At 57.6% G+C, this 23351-nt stretch overlaps 1 protein-coding gene across 1 annotated transcript in view; it reads left to right on the forward strand.

Annotated features, from left to right (window-relative positions):
- Positions 1-23351, forward strand: part of MDGA2 (MAM domain containing glycosylphosphatidylinositol anchor 2) — a 193508-nt gene that overhangs the window by 151359 nt on the left and 18798 nt on the right. The window contains exon 11 of the mRNA XM_044436278.1: positions 21126-21303. Coding sequence (XP_044292213.1) covers positions 21126-21303 — 178 coding nt within the window. The remainder of the gene's footprint in view (positions 1-21125; positions 21304-23351) is intronic.

Consider the following 23351-nt stretch of genomic DNA (forward strand, 5'->3'; position numbering starts at 1 on the left):
TCCGCTTTCGGCCCGTTCGGCGCGTGAACCGGTGCGAACGCGTGATGGGTGCGCGTTTACGGGAGCGGGAGAGGAAGCAGCCGCGGTGCAGCGCACGCACTGGAGGCGTGCGCCTTCATTATTGCCGGGCCAACTCCTGGAAGCAAGGTGATAATGAGATGGCTTTCCCCCGTTAACAGCCGCTGAGCATCTGATAAGACTCTGCTTGCCTGGAAGCGTTCAAGGAGTCTCTAATTGCAAACACATTTGCAAGAGGCGAGTGTTCTTTTTCCCTTCACGTCCTCAGTCACGGCGAAGAAGAGATAAGGGGTGGGCAGGTGTTAATCCGTCGTGGGTCTGATAAAGCACAGGCACTTCTTCCACGGCAGCCTTGAATGCTGATCAAATTCACGGCAATAACACAGTAAAATTTCGAGTTGAAGGACTTCCCCGGCTTGCAACTCTCGCAATTATTCACTTGGCGCAGGAGAGGCCGGGCCGTTCTGCCAGCTGCTGCGCTGGGGAACGGTGGCCCGGCTGCGGTCCCGGCACACATGGGATCGCTCTGCAGAAGGGCCGCTTCTCCCCGCCTGAAGTTCTCCTCTGGTTGTGCAGATCCAGATCACTGGCTCCGCTTATCTGTGCTTCTCTGCAGCTTTGAATCCGCATCCTTGATGCCGGTGCGGTTGTCTGCGTGGCTGCAACTCCCGGTAACATGGTGTTCCGGTGCTCGTTTCTAGCTCGGAGGCTTATGTGGGGCGGGGGGGGGAGCCTAGAAAGGATGTGTGGCTGATTCGAAAATTAATCCGAGCACATCTCCGAGTTAACCCAGAGGGGCAGAGTCCGCCACGGGGCAAACACAACCAAGGAGCACTCAAGAAGGCAAGAACCCACTCAGCTGCGTGTTTATCGGCAGGCAGGCGGGTGGGTGTATTGTAACTCGGTGGGTGAATTGCTCTTTCCAGCATCTCGGCCATAATTGGATTGCTGCCTTAAGGACGCTTTGAGGTTTCTGCCTCTCTTCTGACCTCCAAGTAGGAAGCATGATCCCTTTCTCAAATCCAGTTTTGCGCCACAGGACCCTGGAGGCGGAAGAAGGACTTAGGCCTGAGCCAAACCCACTGTGGTAGCTTGGAAAGGTTTTCAGACAGTGACACCCCCACCCCAGTGCAGGGACTGACTGAGTGTGCAAGGGCTTGGCACACTTATTTGCGTGTTTTGCTCTCCTGGCTCCTGTCGGTGGACCTTGGGCGGCGGCAGCATCCCAGGCCCGACTGGCCGGGCAGGGCCCTGTCCACCCCCTGGCTGACCGGGCTTCCCCACGGGGTGGGTGCTGGAAGCAGCCCCTGCTCCTGCCGTCCGGACAGCCCCAAGCTGCCGGTTCAGCTGGAGAAGAAGCACTGAAAAGCCATGTTTTGTGTTGGTGCAAACTGGGAAAGGAATTTAATCGGGACTCGACTTGGGATGAGCTTTGGGAGGAAGTTGGAGGGCCTGGCTGAGCCAGGGTTTTGCCGTTTTTCCCATCCTTGTTCACAGCGCTTTGTGGAAGGGGCGTCCGTAGCTTGGCAGCTCCCTTGTAGACCCTAAGAGCAGTATCTGCTGGTATGGCTAGGGAGACCCTGGAAGGCAGAAATGGCTCCCTTTTGCATCTGCTTAATGTCTGGCGTTCGTCGTTGTCATGTTCTGTTGCGTCCCCTGTATGGCAGCCCCATCAGTGCAAGCCCCCCCCCCGCCCCACCGGCTCTCCTGTCCGTCACAGCCCTGCTCAATTCGGGGCAGCGGAGGGGGTCCATCACACGCAGGCCTCCCTCCCCTCCGTCCACTGCAACCGTCCCTTGCGTGGTTGTCGTCTTCAGTGAATCTGGCGTCTGACGGTCCAAACACCTCGTGGATTTGTGTGTGCGCACACACGAGTGCACTTTATCGTGGCCCCATGTGACTGAAACGAGCTCTGTCAGTGGCAGGGTGCACCAGCCGCTTCCAAGGGCCGCGTGGACGGCCAGCAGCAGCATGGCTTTCGGGGATCGGCCGAATTCCACACGGAGGACGGCGCTGCCGGGGGCTGCCGGTCCTGATGGCTGGAGGCCACCTGCAGGAGCAGCGTGTCCACCAGTGGGGGAGGCTGGCGGAATGGTCCTCGTGCTCTGCCGTCCGGGGCCACTGGCCCAGGGGGTATTTCCGGGGTCTTCTGCCCGGATTCCTCCTCTCCCCTTGCAGCCCTTCTCTGCTGACCCTCCCTCCCTCCCACGGGCTGCTGCAACGCAGCCTTCCTGGCAGGGGACGCCACCTGCGACCCAGCGGTGTGGCGCAAAGGTGCGGCCAGCTCCCCCCACCAAGCAGCCACGCTCGGTGGCACGGAGGGCCAGCGGCCCGGAGGACAGGGAAGAGGCAGGGAGCGGGGAGGCGTCCAGCTCGGCACGGCCCCCTTTCCCTGCGGGGTTGCCCCAAAACACCCTGAGCTTCCCCCTGCTCAGCGATCGGCTGGCGCCTGCGAACAGATTGCCGACAGCTGTGTGGAAAGGGGGTGGGGGGCCTTTCTCTCCCCCCCCCGCCCAGCAGTGTCCCATCACACGGGCAAGGCGGACAGGTCGGCTGCCCTTTCCCCAGCCTGCCGGGCAGCTCCGGTTTGCCACGTGATCCGGCAGATCCCTAGGGCTCTGGGGGGCCTTCCCTGTGGGGCTGCCCACTGGCCTTCGGGGGCAGAAGTCCCCGCCCCGGGCTAGTCCCTCACCACCGCCCGGCTCTGTTTGCTCCAAGCTGCGAGGCTGTGCCCCCCCACCCCCCCACACACATGCGCGCCTCTCCAGACTTCAGCTGGATTTTGCCTGAAGCCAAATTTGATGAGCTGCCTCCTTGGGTGAAACCATTGAGGAAGCTCTTAAGGATGCTAAAAGCAAGCGAGGCTGCTTTGTCTCATTTATTTTTTTGGAAAAGGAGACTGGAAAGTTTCCGCCCCTACGACGGACGTTTTGCGTGCTTGAGGATGATGAGCCAGAACTGGTGTGGAGGCTCATGGGGTGCCCCACAGCCTTTCGCCCCACGGTTGCCTTGGATGCGTCATTCAGTGGAGGCCTGCTCCCAAGGATCCGCTTTTCTCTGTCCTTCCCTGGCCTCAGAAAACCTCTCGCTGGCACCTGGGGACAGGCGCCTCCTCAAGAGGAAGTCTCCGTGCCTGCTGGTGCTCGCCCCTCGGCTGCCTTGGGGCCAGCCTGATCACCGTGGGGTGAGGAGAAGGAAGCCGGGAGCCAGCAGCTGCCCAGTCTCCCGTGGCCAAAGTCGTGGGTGGACTAGCTTTGCGCCTCTCGCACAGCAGCTCCTTCCGGGCAGCTTCGGCCAGTTGCAAGGCGACGGCTAGGGTCCGGGGGAAGCATCTTTCCCACCCCACTGCGCTGGTTCCACTCTCGGTTGCTTGCTTCCTGTGTGCATTTTTGGAGGCTCGGATTGCTTGGGATTCGGTGGTTTGAAGAGAAGCCGCTTCTGCCTGAAGTGGCTCCGAGGCCCTGCATCCTGACCTCCGTCATCGGCTCGGTCGGCATCAGAGATGGGGTCTTTACAGGGGTGGCCCCTCATCTGTGGAATCATCTCCCTAGAGGAATTTGCGTGGCCTTCCTTGTGTCTGCCTTCACTACTTCTCCGGTTTGCTCCATGTTTGTTTGCTTGATTTGATCTGCTGCTGCTGCTGCTTCTGGTTCTTCCAACGGCTGCGTTGGATCCAGACTGCGCCACACTTAGGTCAGGCTCAGTGAAAGCTGAAGCACAAGTTAGTCTTGACTAAATCTGCCTCCGACTCAGTCTTTTCATGCTTAACTTGTAAGCCACCCTGAAGGGCTTCCTGTCCTGGAAGGTGGCGTGTAAATACATTAAACAGATGCCTTTAAAAAAGGGAGAACTTCGACCCACCAGGCACCTTGCTGTAAACGCTCCTAACATGTGCACAAATGCCTGTGATATTTTGCCAGACTTTCTGCAGAAATAATTATCTCCTTTCCATCCCTGGCAGGAGCGGATTCTGGAGAGCAGGCAGTGCCTCTGCTTGATTCCGTAGATTAGCTGCCCTCCCAGGGAAGGCTGGTCTTGGGCCACGTCCATGGCAAGCCAGCCGCGAGGAGGGCTCTCTCCGGAAGAGCGGGGCCCTGCTGAGCCTCCCCCCACGCCAGCAGGAGGTTGCAGGTGCCCGAAGCCGAAACAAAACGGAGCGAGACACACCTCAGAATTTGGGCAGCGGGGACGCGCTCCTCCGCGGAGGCTGAGAGGCTGAATCGGTGGGGCGGGAAGAGCTGTGTGTGAATGGGAGCTGCACGTAATGCTACCGGCTGTGCTGCTCTGGACACATGCGCACATACATGCACACATGTTCGACGAGACGCAGCTCTGCTCCAGGGGGACCCTTGAACCCAGGCAGTGGAGCGTCTCAGCTCGGGATGCACCAAACGGGGCCGTTTTGGGGGAATCGGTGTCGGGTTCTGTTGGACTCCTGCGTGGCCTGGACGTGCCCGCTCAGTGATGTGCTCGAGAGGTCCGGCCAGGGCGCCTTGCAGGAGAAGTGCGGTGTTCACGACAGGCGTGGTGTGGAGAAGGGGGAGAGGGCGGCGGCCTTCTCGCTCCCCCAGGACGCTTGAACCAGGGGTCATCCCGTGGAGGGAATCGGTGGGAGGCTGGGGACAGACCAGAGGAAGGACTCCTTCACGCGGAGGGCGGCTCCGCGGTGGCGTTCGCTGCACGGCTGAGGGCTGCTGTTCTGGGTGGCTCCAAGAGGGGATGGGGCCGATTCCCGAGGGGGGGCTCTCCGTGGCCACCAGCCTCACTGGCCCCGGGCTGCCTCCTTCGCCAGAGGGGCCGGCCTGCACGCGCCAGTTGCTGCGCAGCTGGGCGGGGGGAGGCCTTGCACCCCCGCCTGGGGCAGCTGGCTTGCCGCAGGGCCCTGGGGAGGATGGGCCTCGGGCCTGGTCCCACAGGGCTCGCCTGGGGCTCCCATGTCCCGCTCCAGCCTGATCGCACACGCGCAGAGCAGGGCGGCCCCGGGGGGCCTGCGTGGCCAGAGCCCTTTCCGTGGCTCCCTGCCGTGCCGAGCGACCCACGCGAGGCCCTCCAGCTCATGCCAAGCGGCAACCTGCCAGCCCCCGAGTGGGGGAGAGCGTGGGGCGGGCAAGGGGCAGGGGAAGGGGAGGGCGGCTCGTTTTAGGGTGCAGTGCAGGGGCCTCTGTGTGTCTCTCTCTGCGAATGTGTCCTGGTGCACATGAAAGTGCTGCATGCGCGCGTTGTGGCCCTGCCAGCCCACGGCAGCCGGGGGTGGCCTCCTTTGCATGGCGGAGCCCCCCATTGCGCCCTTGGGCCGCCAATTATCCTCACCCCAACTGAAGGGCAGGATGGAGGGAGGGTGGCGGAGGCTCCCCCATGAACCGGGAGCGCGTGGAGTCCTGAGGCAGTGTTGTATATTTATGGATAAATATACAAGGAAAAATGCAGTGGCGAAATGACTGTGCCTCTCTTCTCCATAACGAAACGGAAAAGGGATCTTTTCCTCTATAGCTTTTATGAAGCGCTTTTCCTATGCAGCTGGACGAGGTGCCTCAATGGTTAAGTTTGGCGTGGACGGAGGGGTGAGAGCCCCCAGCTCTCCTCCGTGAGATGCTTCACAGATTAAATGCCCCCCTGGCTGCATCGGGTTGCTCACGGAGCAGGTGCGGGCCGCCGACCTGTGCTTCTGCACAGGGGCCTCCCCCAATTAGGGGCCCCTTCAGCACGCAAGGAAGGCTGCGCGCCCCCCTGGCCTCCCAAGCACCCGCAGCTGCCGAGCCCCATGCAAGTAAACAAGGCGGGGGAACACGCGTTCACAAACGCTGACTCGCAACTGGGGAAACGGCGCTCGCATGTCTGGCCTTGAAATGCCGTTTGCGAAAGGACGGTGCGGAATGAACTGAGCACGGCGTGTGGCTAAAGAGGCCGATGCGACCAGAGCAGAGCAGCAGTGGGGGCAGACCTGGCCGCGGAGGGGCCCGGGGCCCACCGCTGGCCGTGAGTCGCGGGCCAGAAGGTGACTGGGGCGCAGTCCGGCTTCCGCGGTCTGGCCCAAGAAGCAGGAAGGCCACCCGGACCACCAGAGGCCTCCTCGGGTGCCTTCCGTGCATGTTGGAGCCAACACGGCGGGCCGGGCAGTGCTGGGGCGGAAGAACTTCCTTCCTCTGCCCTGGATGAGCTTGTGGTTCTCCTCTTGCTTTGGCCGGGGACGCCCAGGGGCCGAACGGGCCAAGGCAGTTGGAGGCACAGGCCAAAACACCCGGGGAGCCACAAGGCACTCGCCTCTCCCGGAGCGTGGCCGCCATGGCAGCTCCTCTTTCCCGCCTCCTTCCAGGCAGAGCAGGACAAAGCCTTTCTCGGTCAGAGGCGTCCGGTGGTGAGCTGACCGGCCGGGCTGGCCGCGAAGCGCGACAGGAGGGCCAGAGAGGATGCAGGCAGGCAGCCACACCCGAAAGCCGCTCTGTAGGGCAGTGCAGCATCCGCATTGGGAGTGGATTCCATTTCCAAACTGACCCCCCGCCCCGAAGGGTGGGTCCTCCCATTTCAGACCCGATTGCTTGGAAAGTCTGATGTGTCTCAGCAGCTGACCTGCGCCTTTAACCGCGTGATCGCAGGCTGGCCCCATGCGCACAGCCACTGAACTTCCCCACCGGACCTGAAGCAACCTGATCCCCAATTCTCCCGTGCTGGCTGCAGATCGCCTTTGTGCCTCCCGGCTAGAGGGGAGCCAGCAGCGTTCGCACGGCCCTCTTTGGTAATTACTATATTCCACATTCCAAAGAATTAACCTACAGCTATTTCTTCTGTTGAATTTAAATGCTGCGCTCATTTGTCAAAGGGCACTTTGTAGACGTTTACTATAACCGAGTGTAATATCCATGAGATTAAATGCATTGTAATTAAATTGAATTAAAATTAGATTAAGTATGTTGTAACCTATATTGGATGTAATCCTCTGAAAGTGCAAGAAAAAATGGGGGGGGGGCGTTCCATCTTCTGACCTGCAGTTGGTAGTTATAAGGAGGTCGGGAAAAGAAGGAGACCAAACAGGAGAGAGGTCAATTCCATCAAGGAAGTCTCAGCCCTGAGTGTACAAGTTCTGAGCAGGGCTCTCAAGAACAGGATGCGCTGAGGGCACTTGCTGGTACGGTCGCCATGAGTCGGAGAAGACTTGATGGCACATAATAACGGGCCAGAAGACTGCCAGTTTGTTGACTTTCAGCCAGCCCGTCACTGAGCTCAGGCACCGATTCAGCACGGAGACCGCCTTGCCTGTATTAGGTGTGGACATAATGCTGACACCTCAACCCAAGCCTTCAGATGACCTCTCGCAGCAGTTTCATGTAGATGTTGAGCAGCATGGGGGGGCATACAGAGCCCCGTGGAACCCCGTGGCATCTGCTGAGCAACTGTCCCCAGCACCACCTTCTGCACATGCCAGCCAGAAGGGAATGGAGCCACCATGGAGCAGTACCTCCAGAAGATCACCATGGTCAATGGTGCCAAAAGCCCCTGAGAGGTCCAGGAGACCCAACAGGGTCACGCTCCCCCATCTCTCCCCGGGCATAGCTCATCTGACAGGACGACCAAGGCCGTCTGCATTCCCAAACCAGCTCTGAAGCCTGATTGAAATTGATCTAGGTAATCCACTCTTGGATGGAGTGCCTGGAGCTGCCCGGCCACCACCCACTCCAGCACCCGGCCAAAAAAGGGGAGGTTTGCTACCGGATGGGAGTTGGTGGCTATCTCGGGGTCCAGACTCTTTCAGGAGTGGTCTTCTGATAGCCTCCCTCAAGGACCTCCTTGTTGACTTTGTGTGGCTTCATCGAGATACTTCTGAGCAGCGCCTCTTCCAAGACTCCTGCAGTCTTCTTCCCTGAAGGCATTCATGAGTTATCCCCAGCTGTGCTGCTGAGGGTCTTTGGTTTTTCCTCAAAGGTCGTGCTGCTACCAGCAGACATGAACTTTCCACAGTGGCAGATGCTCTTTTCTTCAGCAAAGAAGCCCCTTTGACTGGAGAATCCCCTTCTGAGCTGCACGGGACTGGCGCCCCTCAGTTCCCATCCATTTCCGTCTGCCATGACTACTCCGGGGCCTGCAGAATCAGGTCTGGCCCAAGATAAGTTGCCGAGTCAGGCAAAGGTCCGGATATCCTGCAGCCACAAATTATTCCTCGCACAGAAGTTGGCTGGACTGGCAGTTCAACCCTGGCAGTCAGGACACAGGCGGCTGCGAGCTTGTTCACGGCTCAGGCAGCTCCCTTCTGTGGCATCCTCTCAGGCTTCGCCACCACTCACTGCTCCTGGGGCAACTGCCTCCTGCTGCCCCCTGGTAGGGCTGGCCTTGTTCGGGATAGAAACAGACACAGCGAGTCAGAAGGGGCCTCCCGGGCCATCTAGCCTGACCCCCGGCTCCAGCCGGCTCTGCTCACGACATGCCCACCATGTGCATGTCCAACCTGTCCTTGAACACCTTCACCGATAAGGCCTCAACAACCCCCCGTGGAAGCCCATTCCATACCCTCGGGGTCCTGACTGTCAGGAAGTGCTTCCTGGTATCCAAATGCAACCTTGGCTCCCTGAGCTTTGCTCCGTCGGAGCGTATCCTGCCTTCCTCTGCAGGAGAGAACAGGTCTCTCCCCACCTCCTCTGACACCCCTTCACATACTTGTATGTCGCCAACAGATCCCCTCGGAGTCTCCTCTTCTCCAGTTCATCATTAATGTTTACAAACTCAGCCATTCCCAGTTCTGAAGTCCAGACACTGGGAATCGATTATTTCCTTGTCTCTTGGGAAGCTCTGGGCAATTCTGCTTAGCTCTACTGTATCAGCTGTATTGCTCCCATTTAAAAAGTTAGCTTTGATTGTAAGTTCCAGCGGAATAAAACTCCGCGTACATGAATGTACAGCGGTGCCTCATACGTCAGACTTAATTCGTTTCAGGAGGACATTTGAACTCTGAATCATCTGAAGTCCGAAACAATGTTCCCCATTAGAAATAATGGAAAGTGAATTAATCCGTTCCCAGACCCCGAACAATACCCATCTCGATAAACTTAAACAGCAGGTACACATAATTTTACGTAAAAATGGCACAATTGAAGCCAAATTATTAATTCAAACTGGAAAACAATAAAATATGGAAATATGTACAGTCCTGTATAATAAAATGAACATTGCGTTCATTGTCCAAATTGTTTAGTGAGGAATGGTGAAGCAGAAGGCAGTGGGGATGACCTGGAAGGAAGGCAGTGAAGGGGCGGAGATGCAGTGAGAGACGAGAGGTGACCTGTGCGCGCAGCCGATGGCATTTATGCAGCGACGCATTTCTTTCACTGTGCCTGTGGTTCAAACTTAGGAGGGTCGCTCGAACTTGAAGAGACTTTATCTCGATGGTAATGTTCGAACTCTGGATCGTTCGGAGTTAGAGCTGCTTGAACTAGGAGGCACCGCTGTATTCAATTAACTGGAAAGTTCAGCCAAGGCAGACCAAGTAGCCGTAAATGGCACCTCTGCAGCGTGGTGTGTGTGCCGGCAGTCCAGAGGCTGAAGGCATTCTGGGTCCCACAACCAATGCACCGTTGATTCTCCTTCGTTTGATGGTTCAGAGAAATTCTTATTAAAGAGAAGTTGTGGTATCCAAGGAACAAGAAGAAGAGTTTGCCTTGAAGCAGGTATGAGCTGAGATCAACTGAGACTTTCAGTGTGAAGGCTAAAGCTTAGACTGAATAGGGCAAGCCGATTCCATATTCCACTCCTGCTTTAGGCACTGTGTGCCATATTTATTTGCCAATATTAAAGTTTTATAAATACGGTTTGTCAGTCAATATAACTGATCAGCCTAGTAACTGATTTCCCATAGCAGAGGGACTGCAGAGTACAGAAGATGCAAATCGAAACCTAGATTCTAACCTATATTACAAATACAAATATTGTCATTCAGCCATTGCTGTTTGCCTGTCAATCGTATTTGGCATGCAGACCTGAAAACGACAGAAACGCAGCATCAACCCCCACCTCCACTGTTCCAAAATAAAAATGGACTTTCTAAGTCAGCCACAGAAACATTTGTATCAGTTTTTAAGTCTGGATTTCGCTATCAATTTAGCATGTGAAAATGGAGCAAAAAGTTATTGGCAAGGCCTTGTCCACCACAAACCTCCAGCAACCGTAACTATGCGAGGAACCCAACCTATTTGATTATGCTGACAGTCTAATTCCATCCATTTACGAAAAAAACAAACAGACCCAAATCCAGATGAGAAGATTCCAGAACTGACCAAGGTAGACAGTCAAATCTAACTGGGAAGAACCAAACTTCACTTCCAGTCAGTAAATGCGCCCAGTGACTCCTTTTCTGCTGGAAAAGCGTCATTCCTTCCAGGGCTATTCATAGTGCAACAAAGGCCCAGAAACATCTGCAGAGGAAAGAATTGATTTTTGGAAAATGTTTTCCTGGGGTACATGGAAGACCCATCCACTTGCATAGAATTCTTATCGGATGAGCATTAGCTTTCGGTATGCGCAGCTTCAGCAAATGCCCATCCGCATGTATCCTATGAGAGCTCATTAGCAATTTTGTTCCAGTTTCGTTCAATCATTAGATATCTGTCTTTCAGAGAAGTATTACTGAATAGGCGATGAAATCCACATCCCATCAAAATTGTCAGCTCACTAGCACACCCTGGGAAATGTTGTCTCAGACCATGAGTTCAAACTCTGACCAGTTGAGTGAATAGCCAGGAAATGTGCTAAAGGGTATAAATCAACTCCAGCACAACTGGGATGAACTCCTGAGTTGTGAAATAAACAGGAATCGATTATTTACATAAAATGAATTTTGAGGGCACAGCGCCGCGAATGCTGCAATTCCGTCAGCCAGCACACCCCAGAGACTCCAAGCACAAATATCCTTGGAGAAAGTGAGACTCCTGGCTGGCGTCTCCCCTGGAGAAAGAGAAAGCAGAAAAAAGAGGGTTTGCTGGTAGTTTTTCTAGCTCTGGGGGCTGAATGTGAAGTTTTAACTCATTTCACAAATTCAGGAGGGGCGCCGCCATCATTCGAGGGGGCAAGAGCGAATCGCCTACGCCAGCAGTCCTTTCAGCATCCGAGGAAACAGTCGCCACTCGGTCTGTTCTGTTGGGGTTCAAGGGTGCAGTTCAAAAACCTGTAAACTTCCAAACTTGGAGCATTCTGAGCTTCCTTTGCAGGGTCAGAAAACCTGGGGATCCAGGATTCCTCTGCAAAGCTACTGAACCGGCATGTCAGCTTTGGTTTCCGGCTCCCTGTTGATGTTTGATGAATCCCACCTGGTCTGGTTGAACCCATGTTGGAATAACTTCTAGTAACCAGTCGGGAACCTTGTAGCCAATATTTTAATATCTACCTTTATTGATGACCGTTGGCACAGTGAATATGATCCTTGGCAGATGTAGGACTCGCTGTCTCGTCGGCCACACTTAATGGAGAAAAAGAGCCTGATTCAAAAATATAGTTATGGAAGTGATAACGCTTTGGAGGTAGGAAATGCTTTATACTACTCAACTGGAGATGCTGCATTTTCATAGTAATAATTGATCTCTTAATCTCCCCTACACACAAAGGAGCCGAGCTTTTCTCTGAGGTGTCTCTTCCTGTGCCACACCAACCAAAGTAAAACTTCCACTGTAAATTTAGATGTGGGGAGAGGGATGGAACCGAACGCTCTCACTTTAATGGCTGAAGCAACTTGAAGTAACAGTGCAGCATTTCTGTTTTTTAAGAACCCTTCAACATGCTCTTTAAAAATAGCTTCCCTCCTCTCTCTCCATTAAAATTCTAATTCATATAATCAGCTGGGTCAGAAAGGACCCAGGGGAATGAAGAGGCAAAGTCATGTTTGGGGAGTTGAATATAAGTTGCTGGATTCTTCCTGGAAAAGGAGCTCTGTCAGAGCTCCCTGCAGACAATTCCTGGATTGGCTGACCTGGAAGAAGAGCAAATGTCAGAGTGCCGAAATATGGACTTCCCCAGGGTTTGTCTCTTCGTTCCATGGGGGATTGTGGGTGTTCTCCAGCTCTCTTTGACCCAGGTGAGAAGGGATGCCTGGGAACGTCTTCATCCAGGGTTAACACCGTCTTGCTCCCACTCCAGGGAGGGTCCCCTGATTATGCGCCGCAGCACAAACTCCTGTTGGTTCTCGCGGGTTCACAGAAGGGGCAGAGGCCCCCGGAGTGTCGCACTGCAACTCTTTGCGCCCCCTTTCAGGGCCTTGCGCAGTATTTTGCTGTGATTTAGGGAACAGGCAGGCAGGCAGGCAGCAACGGTGATTCATGGCTTTAGAGTGGATTCTTATTTTTATTTTTTTCTTGCACGTGTCCCCCTTCTGCCAGGCAAGCTGCACAGCGTTGTGCCCGATGAGCAAACAGTATTTCAGAGCAGGGACCGACCGACGGATGGAGCCGCGTATGGACGGCTCTCCGAAGGCTGTCTCCACGGAAGGAGGACGCGCGAGCAAAGTGCGTTTGTGGAGCCATATCCGGCTTTGGGCACCCTGAAGCTTGCAAACTTTCGTTGGAGTGGCAACTCCCGCCATGGAGGCCTGCAGGGGTGCGCTGGCCATTGGCGAGGGCGGCGTCGGGGATCCGGCATCTCCTTGCGCATGCTGGAATTCATCTTTGTGTTTGGCAGGATTGGCAGTCTGGAAAATAGGATCACTGCTAGGAAAATGGGAATCACTTTTTTCCCTTGCTTATGAAGACTGGGTCCTGCTGAAATGGAAGAAGCTTCTTTGCATTGCGGGTTGTGGGCTCCCCCGGCTCCTACTCGACCACTCCAGCGTTTAAGAACCAGCATTGGAACGGAGTGGCCTGCATTCTGTGAGTCTATGACCCCCAGGGCATCCATCTCTGGGGAAAGGCAGGTACAAGGTTGTCTTCATCAGCTGCTCCCCTCAGCACCGCAGTGTCTGTTGCCCTGGGCACCTGCAGCTTTGCTCTTGGGGAGGAGGGCCCTCTGCATCTGCAGCCCAAAGTCCTGCTCCTGACCTTGAGAGCAGTCAAGCACCTGGGTCTGGAGGAGCATCTCCCCTGGAAACCTCTCGCCTCCTGCTGAGGCAGCTCAGCTCTTCAGCCTTGGAGTTTTGCAAGGACCAGAGTCCTCGGGAAGGTCTCTGGCCTTCTCCTGCTCTTCCTCTGGGGCCCATCATCCCATTTCCAAGGCTCCGGTGGTCAGTCCCAGTGCCGACTGCTCTAGCCTGTTCCGCTGCATCGGGGCGCACAGCTGGCGTCATCTCAGTTGCGCTATTGCTGCTTTATTGCTCAGGGGCCGCTGCTCGTGTTTTCTTAGCCCCTGAATGCCACATAAATGGGCTCAGAGGTGCACCCAAGAAGCAGCACCGGAACTGGATGAGGCCACAAGTTCTGTGGGTCCCAGCATGCCGTGTACCCCTGTGGTAGGCAAGAATCCCTTTGTAAAGCCTCTTGTGGTGTATCCATGCATCTTGGCAGTCCTCGCACGCTCAGAGCACGGGAGCCGCAGCGACCGATGCAGCCTGTGCTGCTTTTCCTCGTGCTGCCAGGTTGCATGGCGCACGGCACAGCAGCATCCGGGGCCCCCAAAGCTGCACCCACACGCATCTCATCTCAGACTGCCTCTGAGCTGCATCGCAAATTCCAGAGAGGTGAAGAGCCGCGTGACTCCGAGGGAATTTATGATTCTGCTCCATCTCGCCTGCAATCAACCCTTTTATAGCAAAATCGAAAAAGGAATGATTCCAAAGTGGGATTTGTTTGGATCTCACATTAATTTTTTACAGCAATATTTTAACATTTAGTAGAGAGAGTCTGTGATTAAATGTCCTGCGGGAGGATTGGTCCTTCCCTCGGTAAACAGGGATGTAAAGAATGAAGTGGTGGCACTTGTCCCTGGCTGTGTTGGTGCAATAAAGCACTTTTAATTCAGGTTAATGGGAGAGGAGAGCTTTATTCGCCCTCCGCAGCGCACTCTGGGGGCTGATGCACATGGCGAAGCGGCTGCGCCCAGCCTGCAGCTGGGGCACGCCTGGTCCGGCCGTGACAGCGGCAGGTGGCAAGCCTGCCCCATCCCCCCGCTCACCTCCAGGCCGAGACCCCGATTCATGGAGCAAGTGGTACTGGTGTAGAGCCCCCGTTGTGAAAAACCGTGGCTCGGGTGCAAGGCAGAGGCAGAACTTGGTGGCAGTCTCATGCTCTCTGGCCCGATCCGCACCCCCACCCTCTGGCTCAGAGGAGGTCCCAGAGCAGGAAGAGGCACCATCATGTGAGCTTTGAGCTGCTGCCCCGGCACCATCCAGACCAGAAGATGTGGCTTGACTGGACTCCTCGGAGGGTGCCCACTGCGGACCTAACACCTCCATGCCACAGGTGCCAATTGCGGTGGCTCCCGAGGGATCTAATCCAGCTGCTCAGAGGTCAGGTTCACCGCAGGCCTGGCCAGTCATGCTTCAGAAGGCCTCCTCGCAGTGCTGAGGCAACAGCTCTCTGTAGATGAGCTCCAGCCAGCACCCGGGAGCTGTCCAATGTCCTGGCTGGCTTTCCGTGGCCTGCTCCTATTCCACACAGCCTTTCATGAACTCTGCTCCTCCAGGGAGTGCCAGTGCTTCGAATCCCTTGATACAAGCTGGGACAGAGCAAGACTCCTATACAGTCTGGCTCACCGCAGGTGGACCAACACACCTGAACCTGACACCAGAACAGCTGTAGGCAATATAAACTATCCCACAGGAAGAGTCCCCAGAAAGCTCACTCTTGATAAGCAATCTGTTCTTGCTTGGGTTTAAGTGTGTGTGAATCGGCAACATTTGAGCTTGCGGAAGTCCCCCAGATTCCACCTCAACCTCATTCCAGTTTATGCCTGCGTTAGACCGCACATGCCTTTCTCTTTTGGATGAAAATCTATGCATTTCTGTGCATACTTTTCCCTACAGATGCATCAGTGTGTACACCTTTGACACATGTATCTTTTCCTCCTGTTGATTAAAGCTTATGTTGTGCTTTTTACTGCACACTTCAATGCACACTTTCCGAATGTTAATGCATTCCGGAGGGCCCATGAATTGCAGGGCAAACTCCAAACTTTCCAGCTTTGACAGCAGATTAAGTCTGCATTCGTATTTGGTCCAGAAGGAGAGAACTGGCTGAATTTTGATCCAAGGCAAACTGAAATCAATCTCTCCCACGCTCCTGCTCTGCTTTACAACATGGTTTGAAATCATTAAGGTCGAAGAATGGCTCACAAGTGACGCGAAGGCATGCACCTCAAGGTCTGGTGCAATCAAATGGGCCAGAGGGTTCCAGAGGACTTTTCTGCAGGGGCGCCTCTGTGCCCCCCACCCTGAGCAGCATCCAGCCAGCCCCGTGGGACATTCCTGGGCCACAGACAGTGAAGTGAAGAGGAAGATGGCTGGAAGGCAGGAGGTGGAAAACTCAAGCGCAGGCTAGAAGTCATCTTCTGGGAGGGGGCTGAGGGTGGCGAAAGGGTGACCCCCCCCCTTGCTTCTCAGTGCCATCCTGCTGAATTGTTCTGAGTGCTAAAATCAGGGGCAAGGCCAGAAAGAGCCCCCCCCCCCCCGCCACTGGCTGGGGAAGGGCCAGGGCTGCCATCATCTTCTCCTGCCTGGGAGTGGCAGGCCCCTGCCTGGGAGGCGTCTGGGCGAAAGCGAGTGCAGGGCGGCGTCTGGCCTTCGGACCTTGTCCCCATGGCCGCATTCTGACTGGGAGGCTGAGCTGGGGAGCAACGCCACGCCCTGTCCATCGTATCCGGGGGGATGCGCAGGCGCTGGAGGGGACGTTGGCAGTGTGGAAGCTCCCCAGCGAGCGGGGGAGAATAGGGGGCCATCATGTGCTTGCTCTGGTATGGACCCTCCTGGCGATGAAACTTGGGAGAGGGGTGACTTGCCCATGGGCTACTGCCCTTCCCGCTGCATCTGCCCTGTTAATTCGCTTCTCGGATCATCTTCATCTCCAGCAGCAAGAGAGGAAAGCGGTCTGGCCAGGAAAACTCACTCCAGGAGGGCAGCTGGAGGAGATGTGGACAAGACCGTCTCACGTTGGAAGGGCCAAGCCAGCACAGCACCCTGACAGAAGCAGACGGTGTTTCTTGCCTGGCAAGGCAAATGCTTGCCTGGATGTGCACGGAGAGCCCTCCCGGTTCCTTCAGGGCGGAAGTGGGCTCCCCCCTGACTCCTTAAGCAGCTCGTGCTGTCAGTCTCGTAGCTGCTCCTGACCGTCTGAGCACTGAACGCATGTCAGCTGTGTTGTGACGGGTAGCGATTTCGTGGAAGTCGAAAGGCTCCCTTGAGTTCCTGGAGGGCGTCCCCACCCCCCACCACACCACGGCCGCATCACGCACCGAGGGCCCTTTGAGCTGGAGGAAACTGAGCTGCCACAAAAGGAACAGGACGCAGGAGCTTCTGGGCGGGTGCCCGCGCCAGCCGCGCCGGCAAGCTGCCTCCACAAGCCCGTGCACTGCAGAGCCACGCCGAGCAAAGCAGTGCGCCGGGCTCCGTCTCGCTTACCTGAGCTGTTTTCCTTCCGCCCCGCCTGCCCTGCCCTTCGGTCCTGCGGCCAACCGCGTGTCCTGGGCAGAGCACAGTGCAAGGACACGGGAAAAGCCACGCTGCATCAGACCCGGAGTCCATCCGGACCGTGAGCAGCAATGCCACGGTTCCTTCTGAAAGGCAGGAGCTTGGCGTGGCCGCTCCATAGCTGCGTCCCGGGATCCACGGAGCAAGCCGAGTCCAGCCGTTTTCATCTCCGGCCAAAGCGGGTCTTTTGTGAAGCAGACGGAGTTCCATTTCCCATTCCCAACGGAGCCGCCGCCTCCCCCCTGCTCCCCCGCATCCTTTGCATGACAGGAAGACCCGGCCCTTGTTGATGGGGAAGGTCACCTCCACCCCACCCCTGCGTGAGCAAAAGAACTGCTGGAAGGGCTGGGACTTCTGAGGTGGGGGCGGGACAGTCCTGCCGATTGAAAAGTGCTGAGGCCCGGAAGGTGTGGGAGACGTCAAGCCAGGCCTCGGACATTTCTCGGAGTGGACGCACGCCTTGCCTGTCGGCCGTTCTTGAGGCATCCCTTTGCTCTTCAAGTGTCCGCGTCCAAGCAGGAGAGGAATCTGCACTCGTGTAAAATGGGAAGTGGAGCAGGAGCAGAAGTCCCAGGTGCCAGTGGAAAGCATTGCTGTTTTCCTCTGCCCTTCAGAAATGCCCCTCCTTGGGGCTGAGAACACCCGAGCCTCTGCCCAGGTCCCCATGATCTGATCCTGGAAGGACGCCTGCGCAGGGGCCGGGCACCCTCCACGGGGAGGAACACGCGAGGCAGAGGGCACGAGGCCCATCCCTGCCCGAGACCCGCCTCGGCAGCAGAGCCTCCAAGACGCCTTGGCACGCAGGCCGGGAGAGAAGCGGGACTGGGCCCAGCCAGGGACCCCGCAGTGCCAGCGTGGGCTAATGGATGCTCCCGGGGGCTGCCGCGTGGGCCAGGGGCCAGTCAGAGAGGCCGGGCTGGCTCTCCCCAGGGGCTCAGACACCAGCACCCGCCGGCCCGTTTTGTTTCCATCTGCTCTTTCTCCTCGGCCGCCCGTGTGTGGCCGAGCCATTTCCCTGGCATTCCTTGGGCTACGTTCTTTCCCGGATGGCCCTGTGCATTCAGTGTCCCTCTTCCCTAACTTAAAAAACACCACAAGGCGGCAACAAGTTGTTCTCTTGCTGTCTGCTTTCTGTTACCTTCTCTCTGGGCTCCTTCTCAGCCATCGCCCGGGTTGGGCAAGCCGGTACCGTCCGAGGTCACCGGCATCCGCGGGACGGCCTTGCTGCGTGTCTCGTGCCGCATTCCGCTTTGCATTTGATGTTCACTTTGTGCAAACAGGAAGATTGCGCAAATGAGGCAGCAGCCGAGTGCGAAATTTGCCCAAATCTCTGCAAGTGTCCAATTTGCAGAATTTCTCTCCATAGACAGAGCGGTCAGAATTCTGTGCACAGGGAGGGTCGCTGGATGGGGAAGCAGTGCCTCATGGGAGCCCCCCCCTTGCGCTCCAGGCTGGTGCAGACTGGCCCCTGGCCCGCTGCTCTCGACAGGTGGGCTCCAGGTGAGGCATCCCACAAGTCCTCTGGGTGGACACCGGTTTGGATGCCGATTTGCACTGCATGTTGGGTGTTAATGGAAGAGCGAGACCTACCCAAGGGCTAGTCAGTTAATTCAGACAAAAAGCACCAAGAGGGGGAGGGAGGGAGGGAGCCAGGGATGGAGATGCTGCTGCATGTGGAGTCTCCTTTGAGGCCTACTCTGAGTAGGACTGGTGTTGGTAGAGCCCATGCCCCTTCACCAGTTGGAGGGTGCTTCTTGCCCAACTCAGAGGGCTGCCACCTGCCCAGGTAGCCAGGGAGACATGGGCGTTCAGAGTGTCGAGCTGGGATCTAGCGCCCGCTTGGCCACGAAGCCCACCGGGAGCCGTGGGGCCGGCCGGCGTCTCTCGCCCAACCTACCTCCCCAGGCGTTGCTGCAAGGCTAAAGCGAGAGGAGAAACTTGCAAGCTGCCGGGCAGAGAGAGAGAGCATTCCTGGCTACCCAAATGCCAAACCAGAGTCACGGACTCCTAGCGGGCCTCGACTTAGCACAGCCTGCATCTGATGCCACGCGGCGCAGCAGAATTCAGCCTCCATGAGGGCTGTGTGGGGAGACGGGAGGGGGCAGCCCCTGCCAGCGTGCGCCAGTCCGGGGCTGTCCCGCCGGGGCAATCGGAGTGGATCCGGTCCCCTCCGGGCCTCTCGCTCCTCCGCTGGGATTTGATCCATGCCTGGGGGAATCGCCTCTTCGGCCGCTGGACAAACAAACGGCTGCAGCGGGGCTGCTCCTTGCCACAGGTCACGGGAATCCTCCTCTGGCGGATTGGACCTGACAAACGGGGCGGCCCGGCTCTTGCATTCCTCGTGCAGATCAAAGAAGTGAAAGAAAGGGATTTGTGTGTGTGTGTGTGTGTGTCTGTGTTTTTAATAACTTATCAAGCCCCTCTCTATCGGCAAGCTTGCAAGAAGGACTTTCACTGATGCAAAGCCTCATTTTCAGGAAGGACGGCGCCTGCCAAGTGCCCGGGAGGGCCGAGAGATCCTGGGTGGACTTCTCTCTGGTGGCCGTAAGACAAAAGGGCTTGCAGTAACATAGAAACAGAGCGAGTCAGAAGGGGTCTCCCGGGCCATCTAGTCTGACCCCCGGCGCCAGCAATTAATTCTGGCGTAGCTGCTCAGAAACAGCAGGTGTGCCTCATCTTTGAGGCCACGTGTTGGAAAACTTGGTTGGTGGGATGGAAGTTTGCCGGGGGAAGTCGGTGGCCAAAGGGGACTCTTTCATTTTCTTCATTCTCTTCCTGAAGAATGTCAGGCACGAAAGGTTTGTGTGTGGGTGGGTGAGGGGAGAGGTTTCCCTAGTAATGCGTGCAGTTTGAACGTGAATAGATTGTGTTATTTCTTACTCATATTTACCAGAACTCCCAAGGAATAAAGGTAATGTATACTATCCTTTTACCATGGAACTGGTCCGAATATAGCATAAAAATATGAAATTCTGAGCTCTTCCCGTGTCGCTATTATGTCTCATTTTGGACCACCAAATTCAATATTCAGGATCGATATGTGCAATATAAGTCATGGAGAGAAATTGGGATTTATGGACTCAGAGATCAATTTCATTTTGGATCATTTCATACTTTGGACGCATCAGGCAAAGGCAAGACTCCCTGGGGGACCATCATGCCAGGGAAAGTTGAAGGCAGCAGACCAGGAAGGCCAGCAAAGAGGTGGACGGGCCCTGTAATGGAACCGCGGCCCTGAGCTTGGAGGGGCTGTCGCGGAGAGGGCGTTGGCACGCCTGGAACCAGCATCAGTCGGGGACAGCTGGTGGCACTTCGCGCCACCCCCACCCCCACCACCCCCAGCAGAGATCGATTTATACAGGGGAAACCGATCTCGGAATTGGGTTCAGTTAAGGGACAGCTGCACAAACAGGAACGGGTTGGCACCAGTCCCTCCATTGCAGCTTCCCTGTGGAATAAAGGTCCCACAGAGCGCTTTCGGGACTTGGAAATTGTGGTACTAAGGAGTTGCGTTAAAAAGGGTTCACCTCAGTCATCTAGAGGATCGTTTTTGGGAAAGGATATGGCAGTAGCACGGAGTGGATCCTCCGATCCCGGGTGAGAGGGCTGCCCCCACCTTGCCGCAGGGGATCTGCATTCGGATGCTGCTCCTCTGCCACCTCGCAGGCAGGGCGGGAAGGACCCTTGCGGCTGCTTCTCTGAGGGTGTACACACAACACCGGAGCAGGGGCAGAGAAGACGTTCTGGGGGTCAGGGAGGGGAGGGAAGGGAAGGGAAAGAGGCAGGGGCCGCCAGCTGCAATGTGACCCCCAGGCTCCAGGCTTCTTCCTCCCCTGCCCAAAGGGCCACATTAAGCAGCCTAAATCAGGCAGGGTTGGAGACGTGGAAAGACAAGGATCACCTTGATCCCAGAGTGCAGGACACGGAACAGTCAGTTCAAGTTGTGACAACCCAGGTTCAGGCTGGACACCAGGAAGAGCTTCCCCACTGTCAGAGCAACACGGCAGTGGGATCAGCTGCCTGGAGAGGTGGGGGCTCTCCCACCCTGGAGACATTCAAGGGGAAACTGGGCAGCCACGTGGGTGGGGTGGGGTGACTTGGTGTCCTGCAGCAGCAGGGGGTGGACTGGATGGCCTTCGCGGCCCCTTCCAGCTCGACCATTCTGTGGCCTGCCTGGCCCTGCCACCCTTTGCGCAATGCACCGAATCCTCACTGGCTTGCACCCAAAATGAAGGAAGCACCCGCTGCCCTTGCAGGCCACACGCCCTGCCTGCGGCTCGCTGCGGTCCAGGAGGGAGTGCCGCTCACCTCGCAGCCCCTGCCCTGGACCAGCGTGTCTGCTCGGGGGCTGCTCGCCGCTCACCCCACAGCCCCTGCCCTGGACCAGCGTGTCTGCTCGGGGGCTGCTCGCCGCTCACCCCACAGCCCCTGCCCTGGACCTGCGTGTCCTCTCGGGCTGCTTGCAGGACCGTGCGCTGCTCCGGGTGCGACGGCACCTGACCGCTCTCCTTGCATCTCCTCCTAGGCTGGGCAGCAGCGCTGGTGGGAACAGGAGATCGCTGTGAACGGGAAGATCCAGAAGGGAGAATTAATCACCTACAACCTGACGGAGCTGATCAAGCCCGAGGCTTACGAAGTCCGCCTGACGCCAGTCACCATATTTGGGGACGGAGATTCAACCATCCGGGTCATCAAGTACAGCGGTAAGTGGGGACAGCCCTCCGGGTGGGATGGAGTGACTGGGCGGGGGGCTGGACTGGATGGCCTCCTGGCCCCTTCCAGCTCTGCTATTCGGTGGTTCCATGGTAAGGCCTCTGCCAGGGAAAGTCCGCTGCGGGGTTGGGCACCCCATGGCCCTCCAAATGCTTCTGCCCATGACTGCATCACTCGCAGACCGCAGGAAGTGTAGCCCCAAACAGCCGGAGCACCACACGTCAGCCACCCCAGGGTTGCTGGACTCCGAGCTCTGGAGCGGTTGGCTTCCAGCTCTGAAGGCCACTGAAGCCACGTGGCGCTGGGCCAGGCGGGGGTTGGGAGGGTCTGGCATCTTCACTGCCACGGGCTCTCGTCAGATGACGTGCCCACACGATTCCTTACCAAATGCACCAGCGAGAGAAGGGCAGGCCTGGGAGGCGAATGGAGGGCCCAGCGGAACGATCCGTGGGCGACGTGGCGGGAGGACAGGACTCCCGAAGCCCCTGCAGACGTAGGCTGCGAGGACCCCCGTCTCCCACGAACGTGCTTTCGTGCACATTTAGAGGCCGGCCAGCAAGCGGAGGGCAAAGCTGTGTCATCGGGGCAGCTGCTTTGAGGAGGAGCCACAAAACGTGGGGAGACACACTTGCTGGGCACCCGGAGAAGCGCCGGAAGGGAGGCAGAAGTGACCACTGGCAGTGCAGCCGTTAATAGGGAAAGGGCGCCAGTGCCACGTGGGGCGGGGGCGGGAGTGTCCAGCCCCACTTCTGCTGCGCTCCCTTGGTTCGCCGTTTTGTTTTATGCTTTTTTGGGGTGCTGCTGAAAGGCGCAAAGGGGTTCCTCTTCGCCTCACTGTCCCTCCCCCCGCTCTTTCACGTCTCCGTGCAAATTGGCCTGCAGCTCCTCGGCTTCCCTGTGTCACCTGCTCTGTTCTAGCGCTTCCACAGACGGCAGGTGCGTGCAGGGAAGCAAGCAGCCCACAGAGACCGGAGAAAGTTTTGCAAGCACGAATTCGAGATTCCTCCGGTCCCACCTGCACGAGTGACGCTTTGCACTGATGGCGAACCCAGCCGAATTTGTGCCGAATTTCCAGAATCCACCGGGGAAAAGAACCCGCTACAGGGCGCTGCTGCTTACCAGGGGGATGCAGAGTTGCCTCGGGCTGCAAGGGGATGGGGGGCGGGCAGTGCCGCTTCGGGCCCCCCCTCCTTGCCTTCGGACCTGCCTGGCTGATCAGTGGCCAGTGACCCAAACACCGGTCGCGTTCCACCACCACCTCTTCCAAAGGAAAGCCCTGTGGGGGCTGCGGGAGGCCCCCCGGGCACGGCCCCGGCAGCCCCGTAACCTCAGCAGCTGGAGGCGGCTGGCAGCGCCCTGGCCCCGGCCCCGACCTTGCCAGCTCTGCGCAGCCCGGGGCGTGCAAAGCCTTCGCCAGCCGGGGGTGCAAAGGAGCTGAGCAGCCACTCGCACTCCTGCCCTGGCGATCCGTTGACTTGGGACAAACCCTGGCAGGAAGCAGCCGCTTCTTCAAAGGCCAGGGATGACGCGGAAGGCAGTCGATTCCTCCCTGCTGCACCCGGCTTCCTCTCTGGGGCTCCCCCAGCCCCACTGCCGGGGGGGAGCCCCCCTGAAGGCCATGGCTTGCTCCCGAGTAAGCACTCTGCAGATTGCCGGGGCCAGGGCCCGCTGCTCAGCCCACTGGGCGGTGGTCCAGCCAGGGGGCCCCCGGAGCAGCATGCGGGGCCCCCCGGGGAGCAAAAGCTCCGCCTGCCATGCATGTGAAGGGGACCCCCCCCCCCGCTGGCGCCAGTGTGGCGTCTCTCCGGCTGCCGCCACCCCGGACAAAAGTGGGCAGGCAGCCGGGGTGCTTTCGGGGAATGAGTCACCTCCGTTCGGGTGACGCGCCACGCACACCATTCCGGGTCTGTTGAGAGCACGGGCGCTCTGATCCATCGGTCTGTGGCCGCGGGCCGAGAAGGGGCGGCCGGCCGGGGCGAGAGCACGGCGCCTCGGAGCAGCAAGCGGGCTGCGAAGGCCGGGCGGCTCTGGCCTTCCC

This window comes from Varanus komodoensis, unplaced genomic scaffold (assembly GCF_004798865.1).
Source record: "Varanus komodoensis strain SLA01 unplaced genomic scaffold, ASM479886v1 scaffold3, whole genome shotgun sequence".
Taxonomy (NCBI): domain Eukaryota; kingdom Metazoa; phylum Chordata; class Lepidosauria; order Squamata; family Varanidae; genus Varanus; species Varanus komodoensis.